Here is an 8297-nt window from a genome sequence, read left to right on the forward strand (position 1 = left end):
CATTTCTGAAGGTAAGGAAGTCTTCCTCATCAGGTTGGAGAAACTATAATCGAATGGTCATGTTGACTTTTTGATTCCTTACCACGATGGAGAGAAATTTCTTAGGAGAATTCTTTACAGCAGCTCATTTCTGGAGAAAGTCGTGCTGATAAAAAGTGCAAGTGTTTATGACATAGATAGTCTCAATGAGACAAAATGATTAGATCCAGAGAGGCCAGAGTGTACTGGAGCGTACGGCACACATGTTCACTGTTTGCTCTGGTGATTGCCTGAAAACTGAGTAAGCATATATTTGAAAAGTGGCAGTGAACATTGACTGAGTCACGGGTTGGCTGCCCTCTTTATTAGTCAGCCAACAATGGCACAGGCCTCCACTCTGCTTTGAGCATACAGCTCCCTGTGCACAGGAAGAGACAACTGGCAGCCCTGCTTTATTAGGTTCAGCAGAGTCAACTTCTGACAATATCCACCTAAAAAAGAACAAAACAAGGGGGGAGGGGAAAAAAAAAGAAAGCCTCCTGGGGTGGAGAGGAAGCATGGGAAACAGGAAGAGGGAGTTTGGATAAATGCACCAAGTAGTTAGAGCCAGATAAGATCTTGCAGTTGGAGAGGGATTAAAAATGGAAAAGTTTTTAATTTTTTTTTTCATGGAAATGGAAAAGTAGAGCAGCTATTTATAGGAAACCAGAGAAAAGGCTGTAAGTGTGGAAAATAGTCTTGGTTAAGGAACAGGATCGAGGCTTGATAGTTGGGGGGGGGGAAATAAGTTCTCCTCACAGCTTAAGCAAAACAATCTCTTATCAAGGCTGCACGTATTATTTTTCAGGGTATGCTCTTCATTGTGCATGTTCATTGTGTGTGTGTGTGTGCGTTGCATAGGAATCTGGTGAGGCTTTAGGACCTTGAGGTTTGCACTGCAAAGGACACCTCTTCCTCCTCCACCACCACCGCCTCCACCGCAGAAGGCTGTTTACGAAGTAAGCTGAGAGCTCGTCTTGACAAAAACAAGGGCTGGGACTGCAGCAAGAGGGGCAGTGTGTCTGAATCCAGCACAGGCTCGTCCTCCATCGGAAACACTTTGTATATATTGAAATATATATATATATATACATTTTTGGTGTAGAGGGAAAATGCTGTCTGTGAAATCAGCCCGTCAGCTCTGCAAAGTGTTTTTCTCTTTGTACGTTGTTTTCCTGAGCGTGGCTCTGGTGGAGAGCAGGGCATCAAATGGAGACCAAAAAGGTAAACTTGTGCTTTATAGACTGATTTTTATGTATGTGTGTGTTGAATTCCTCTTTCTTTTTTTGTTTTTCTAAAAGCTGTGCTCCGAGTGAATGTTTATATTATTTTTCTATCCTTTCGTTTTCTTTGCACAAATAAGTTCATGTCTTGCGCTCACTTGTTGTTTTGCTGTTTCGCTCAGACTGCGTGAGATCCCATGGTGTGGACTACAGAGGAGAACAACAGAACTCCTCCTCAGGTCTGAGCTGCCTAATCTGGACCAATACTACAAGGGACTATGATGTTACAATCCATCCAGATTCAGAAAAAGGTACAAAATTATATTAGATCTAATGCCCCCCTTAAAATGAAGTCAGATTTGAAATGCCCACAGTTATTGGGCACAACAGTTTCCGTGCTGGATAACAAACAGCATGGAACATCTTGGCTGAGGTGCTGACATGGCAAAATCAGAGGAAAGGCTGTGAAATACAATAAAAGATGTGAATTTTCAGCATCTGTGCCTGTTGATGGTGTTAAGTGGCCTATTTTATGCACCAGTTGCTCTTTTCCTTTGTTTGTGCTCATACCAGGCCGTTCATTGTACTGTGATGAAGTAGTGTTAATGATTAATGAATCCACACAGTGGGGACAGACATGTAGAGATTGGCCTTTATTTCTACAAGGCATGGTATCAGACACATGCTATTTTTTTTTATCATTCCTCCCGTAGGTGTTGGAGATCACAATTACTGCCGAAACCCAGACGCCTCTGAGAGGCCTTGGTGCTACATTGCTGGCCCAGATGGAGCAATTCAGAGAGAATCCTGTGCACTTGAGACATGCAAAGGTTGGTAAACCCTATACACAGCGGTAATTATTAATACTATACGAGTTGTATGCACAGTACAACTGCCATTTGCACAACAAATTCGACATTTGTAGAAACATGGCCAAAAATAAGCTGCACTGTCTGGCCTTGCAGTAGAAATGTTTTTTTGTTTTGTTTTGTTTTTTTTGCTAATAATGATGTTTTCTAGCTTCTCAGCTTGAGGTAAAACTTATTAGTCAATGCAAAAAGTGTGCAGCCAAGTTGGAAACTCTTATCACTTAAAAAACAAAGTTTCCATCTAGCACATGTCTAAAACTTGTTCCAGTCTCATTGCAGATGGATCAGTGATGACTTGCTTTTAAGAGTGTAGTAGGTCAGCTGGGCGCTGTTAAGTTACTCCGAGGAATCTCGCGTGACCTTTGTCTCCGTCTCTTCTGGGGAGCCAACAAAAGTCATACAATAACAAAGCACCAGCGCACGCGTCTCAAACTTCTGTTTGGGGAAAGCCGTTGACCACGCCCAGCACCGAGCTTATTGGCACAGAGGAGAGGTTTTTCCCACGGAGACAGCAGCTAATTGGCTGAATCAGTTTATGACTTCCTGCCCTTTAACTGGGGCAGAGTTGATAAACAAGTTCTGTGGAGGAAACGGGGAACAAAAGATTTAAAGAGCAGACGTTGTCATCTGTTGGAGTGGCAGTTGGCTGTGCTGGGCTTGTTTGTGTCTGGTACATTGGAAAAAAAACAACCCAAAAAGCACGTGCTCGTCAGTCCCCTATTGATTTACATCCCAACAGTTTGTTGAGAGAAATCTCAGAGCTTTCGTCATGCCACAACATTACCGCTGTTTTTGCGTCAGCGGTAATGTTGTTGGACCAGCAGTAATTGGACACCACATGGTCCACTTCTGGTCAAATTGAAGTACCGCCACACACTAAAGAATAAAACTATATATTAGGTTTTAAAAGCATAAATACATATTCTTGGGTTAGGGTTGCCAAAGTGAACTACTTCATGTAAAAGTAGAGATAAAAGGTAGGAAATGGAAAAACTCCAGGTTCAGACCCAGAGTGTTTTACTACGCAGACATGCTGCTGTAGTTTTTGCAGGATGTTCATTGGAATTGCCTTTTCAAACATGCAATGACTTCACATTCTGGAATGGCAGCATATGTTTCTCCAAAACGACTGTTACTACTTTTACATTACATGTCACTGTGCAATGTTTAGCATTAATAGTGCCTTCACAGATTAGCAAGCATCCTCAGTATACTAAAAAGTTTTTTTATGGCCAAAAAAAACAACCTATTTCTTCTGGTATATGGCAAAACATGACTTGGGGAAAGACCACTAAAAGGTTGTTTTGCTGTATGTTTAGAACAATACTCTTCCATACCAGCAAAGACTGAATCCCTCAGTACAAAAGCAACCACTCCCTCCACAGAGAGCGCTCAGCCAGCCAAAGCTTCGCGGGGAGATGTTCCAGCTCTGCAGCCAGTGATGGGGATCAGCCAGCGAGTTCATACAGGACCAAAAAAGAAGAAGGACCTTGGCGCTATTGGTATGCTGTGCTTTTTTGTACTTTAAAAACATGTATGATGCTGGCATTGTGCACAAACCTGCAGCTTGAATACGTTTTAATTATAAATTACACAGTTTAGTTTTTAAAGGAGCTGAAAGTCTTTCTTATATATCTGTATCTTCTGTTTTAACCATTTTCCTCTTCTCCTTTTGTTTTTCAGGATATGTCCTTGCTATCATCATGATGGGGATTATAATCGTCCTTGGAGTGGGCATCACATTGGGCTACTTCTATAAGAGGTGAGCATCTTACTCACAGCAGGCCAGCTGGTTCAGTATCAGAGGGATTTGTGTGCATGAGGATGTTCAGGATTGTCTGTTCATGGATGGTGAGCTACTTAGATGTGAGATAAAGCCAAAATGCGATCCTTCAGAGTTGCATCGTCCAGTTTAAACCGGCTTGTAGTGTTTTTGATAGCTTTGAAAGGTGGAGGAGAAATACCGGAATGATTCATTCACACGACATCACGTGTCATCGGCGTACTCTTAAGTTTAGGCCATCGACTATTAAATAGATTCCCTACCGATGGTCTCTGTTGTTCTTCTCAGAAGCAAGGCAGCAGTTTTATGAGCTTTCTCACAAAAACCACAACAGAACATGAGGGCAAACGTGGCATGAAATGAAATGCCTGCAGTTTATTTTAAGCAGGAGGGGCTGAATGGGACAGGAAGCGTACAGTTATGTAACGTGCAAAACGTTAGCCCCGATGTTACGAAAGAGGGAACTCGGGTTCCCTTTGGCAAACACAAAATGCCCTCCCGGATCTGTGTTGGGCTGTCCTATCTGATTAGCGCTGCCCCGTCCTCGTTTTCTATTATTAGGAAGTGATTACTAATAAGGAGGAGAAGCATATTATGTCAAAGGGTTTATAAGTGGCCTCAGCATACACTGGCAGCATCGCCACCAGTAATGAGTTTGATGAGTGGGAGACATGCTTCCATTCTTTGCAATTCGCTGTCTTTGACTGACTCTGCATTATCTTATGCCACCTAAAAGAAGAGCTGAGGAAAGATTTCACCCCAGACTTCTCCAGGCAAAGATTGCACACTATATCCCAGTGGAAACAGCCTGCAGTGGGAATAGATAGCTTATTGACAAGGAAACCAATCCCCTCGAGGCTTCCCTTCTACCCCAAACACCATCCATTTGGATTACCTCCAGGAGTGCACTGATTCATTTTGTAGCATTAAGTACAAGTAATCTTTTTTTTACATCTCGTGTATCGCTAACCCTCTGGTCCTGAAAAGAAATGGAAATTTGTGAGAAGTCTAAAGACTTTGTGGTGATATAAAGTGTTTCAAGGCAGAGCAAAGACAGCACAGGAGCAGGCAGATAGGCGTATATTGGCCTGTTTTGGCTTCAGATCAGCAGAAGGTCACCTCGTGCTGCTTCCCGTCGCTGCATTGCCTTGGAGTAGATAAACTCCCTGCCAGCTTGTGAGTTCTGGGTTCCTCTGGCCATCTGTCCCACTGCTGACAATGCAGCGCTTGGTGTAACAGGCTGTGTTATCTACGTACAGTATGCTCTCTGAAGACCCTTATCGTGAATATGCTGCCTCGGGTGACGCCCAGAAATACAGTGTGTAGGATCAGCGACAAGGCTTCTGAGTGCATGCGAATGATAGATATTTTCATGATGCTGAAAACAAAACAAGACTTGACTGTGATTGGTTGTTTGCATGATAGCTAAGAGTTAAAAGGGAGAATGAACAAATGCTACTGTTAATTAACAAAAATCCATTTAGAAAAACCAGTTATTGCAGATTCATCTTTTGAGGGTTAACTATATATAAAGAGATATCATAACCGATCTATGTTTTGTGTTTGCCTTTAGGGGTCGGGACCTGAAGAAGCAGCATGAGCAGCGGGTCTATGAGCGTGAGATGCAGAGGATCACCCTGCCCCTGTCGGCTTTCTCCAATCCCACCTGTGAGCTTGTAGATGAAAACACCATTGTTATCACAGCAGAGCATGAGACCACTCCCGTGCAGGACGACGCGGATGGCGGAGACCCTCTCATGGCCCAGCAAGCCGGTACCCCTGGAGCATGAGCGGGCATCTAGTTCCTGATGATTTTTCTTTTCTTTTATGGACCAAAGCACTCCCATCTCCCTGTTTCTCCTTTCCACCTCCCTGAGTAATGTCTATTTTAAAGGAGCAGGGGGCAGTGTTGTCTCCGGAGACTTGAACTGAATGAAGCTTTGTCCTTTCTGTATTTGTTCTTAACACGTGAGGCACAAACAAGATAAGTTCACACACAGTGGACACAGCCTTAACAACTAGAAACCCATTACAGTGGATCTGTTGTTAATGAGCACGTCTGGAGGTCTTTAATGTTCATATCTGATACTTTTGATAGCCAAGAGAATAAGGGCTATTCTCTTAAATAACAATACGAATATCAAGTCAGTGTTTATAATAATACATAATGACACCAGTGTGTAAAGAGGTGTTGTTTGGAACGGGGAAAATGTTCATAACCTTTTGCTTTTCAAGGGAGGTTTGATTATGTGATGGATATCTGGTTTATTTTGATTTGTAGTGACCTGCTGGCTGTGCTGGCGGGGAGGCACAGACAAGAAACCTGTGCGCACAAAGACCGCTTTTTCTTGCGTGCACACTTGTGATACAGATGTGGTCCAAAAATAGTCTCCCTCTTGAGACAGGATGAGGGAGTGTGAGGTAAGACAGGCCCACTAAAGACAAGGGAAGGCCTATAACTCAAAAAACTGCCTTAGCATGATACTTCTGAATGTATTTCCTTTATAATGTTCCTGGAGATTTGTTTTTCGTGTTCAGCCGACGGGTAAATTTGATTTGAAAACATCGATGGTGGTCCCGGGAAGACGTGAAAAAGAAGACTTGCTATTTTTTTTTCACAGGTTAAGGAGTGACAGGAAATTTTCCAGAGTCTCCTCAGGATGAACGAGAGACAGTAGTTAGACGAAATAGCACTGCCGCAACACAGACCAGACGCGTTTAGAAAACAAAACAAAACATAAAAATCTGTCTTTGCAGTGCAGGGCAGTGTAGCTGAAGAGGTCTAGATTAGATTGACACTTTTGAGGTGTGCGCTGCGATGCTTTAGAGTTGACACAGGAATGGAGTAGATAGTAGAAACAGTCCAAAGTTTAGGTGTTCACATAAAAACACTCGAGAACATGATTGCATGTGTATGGTTGCCTGTTGTACGTTTCCCCTTCTGAGGCTTTTATTGTGTCTTAAAAAAACAGGACTAAAATGACTGCTTGAGAATAATTAAAAACGTTAGACATCATCAAGATTTTGCAATGGTAGTTTTCACTGCGTTACTATGTTGTTTGTTATGATCCAATCACTCCAGAGCATCTTGTTTTGTGATTATTGCTGGATCCGTATCACTGGTAATGTTTAGTTACTGCTGCTCCGTTATTTTAAGTGTCTGTGCGCTGGCTGCGATCATTGTTTATAGTAGCAGTGTGTTTAAAATACTTTTGTTCAGCGTTTGGATTTAGAACTTGTATTTTTATGAATGCAGATTTTCACTGCCGAGACTGAAATAAAATAAAAAAAAAAGCTAAAAGTACAACTAATAAGGTGTGTTGGACTCACTATGTTCTTTCTTACATTTATTGCAATAAAGAAAACAATACAATAGAGCTGATTTGTTCAAAGGAAGGACGTTTTTATGCACTGGCTCCCCCTGCTGGCAGTTCTTAAACACAACACTGAGGCTTAGGTTTAGCTGACTGTTTATAGGACAAAATCAGTTAAACATCAGAAAACTTAAACTTTTGTGGATCCATTCCACCTGCTCTGGTACAAATGAAAAGGGACAACACGTGCACTGAAAGGGAACAATCTTGCAGGTGGTAACGGAATCTAAATCCTTTACGCGAGGAGCACAACAGGAGTCTTACAAAATGACCTCCAGCTGGCTGATGATGTGCATGTTTCTGACCAAACTGTCAGAAACAGACTCCATGAGGACCTGGTGTTCTTTAGTGGGACCTGTACTCACAGGTCAGCACCATGCACGTGGATTGGCAACTGTCATACAGGGAGTGCAGAATTACTAGGCAAGTTGTATTTTTGAGGAATAATTTTATTATTGAACAACAACCATGTTCTCAATGAACCCAAAAAAACTCATTAATATCAAAGCTGAATGTTTTTGGAAGTAGTTTTTAGTTTGTTTTTAGTTTTAGCTATTTTAGGGGGATATCTGTGTGTGCAGGTGACTATTACTGTGCATAATTATTAGGCAACTTAACAAAAAACAAATATATACCCATTTCAATTATTTATTTTCACCAGTGAAACCAATATAACATCTCCACATTCACAAATATACATTTCTGACATTCAAAAACAAAACAAAAACAAATCAGTGACCAATATAGCCACCTTTCTTTGCAAGGACACTCAAAAGCCTGCCATCCATGGATTCTGTCAGTGTTTTGATCTGTTCACCATCAACATTGCGTGCAGCAGCAACCACAGCCTCCCAGACACTGTTCAGAGAGGTGTACTGTTTTCCCTCCTTGTAAATCTCACATTTGATGATGGACCACAGGTTCTCAATGGGGTTCAGATCAGGTGAACAAGGAGGCCATGTCATTAGTTTTTCTTCTTTTATACCCTTTCTTGCCAGCCACGCTGTGGAGTACTTGGACGCGTGTGATG

At 42.1% G+C, this 8297-nt stretch overlaps 1 protein-coding gene across 3 annotated transcripts; it reads left to right on the top strand.

The window, feature by feature from the left end:
• Positions 1-417: 417 nt before the first annotated feature.
• On the top strand, positions 418-7207 carry pik3ip1 (phosphoinositide-3-kinase interacting protein 1). 3 transcript variants are annotated; one of them, XM_082553983.1, is made up of 7 exons: positions 426-698; positions 880-1242; positions 1424-1552; positions 1955-2071; positions 3430-3612; positions 3794-3872; positions 5467-7207. In XM_082553983.1, the coding sequence occupies exons 2-7, from the start codon at positions 1131-1133 to the stop codon at positions 5681-5683; spliced, it is 837 nt and encodes a 278-aa protein (XP_082410109.1). In that variant the 5' UTR covers positions 426-698; positions 880-1130; the 3' UTR covers positions 5684-7207. The 3 variants fall into 3 exon arrangements, with proteins under 3 accessions (XP_082410110.1, XP_082410109.1, XP_082410108.1); XM_082553984.1 differs by having other exon boundaries at positions 418-1242; positions 3496-3612; XM_082553982.1 differs by lacking the exon at positions 426-698 and having other exon boundaries at positions 735-1242.
• The last annotated feature ends 1090 nt before the right edge of the window (positions 7208-8297 follow it).

Source organism: Aulonocara stuartgranti, assembly GCF_965226115.1.
Source record: "Aulonocara stuartgranti genome assembly, chromosome: 12".
NCBI classification, from domain to species: domain Eukaryota; kingdom Metazoa; phylum Chordata; class Actinopteri; order Cichliformes; family Cichlidae; genus Aulonocara; species Aulonocara stuartgranti.

Excerpts from the sequence above, each read along its gene's own strand:
- pik3ip1 (XM_082553983.1), top strand. The coding sequence starts at position 1,131 with ATGCTGTCTGTGAAATCAGCCCGTCAGCTCTGCAAAGTGTTTTTCTCT. Across the intron at positions 3,613-3,793 it reads GAAGGACCTTGGCGCTATTG|GATATGTCCTTGCTATCATC; the intron begins GTATGCTGTGCT and ends TTTGTTTTTCAG. Across the intron at positions 3,873-5,466 it reads TTGGGCTACTTCTATAAGAG|GGGTCGGGACCTGAAGAAGC; the intron begins GTGAGCATCTTA and ends GTTTGCCTTTAG.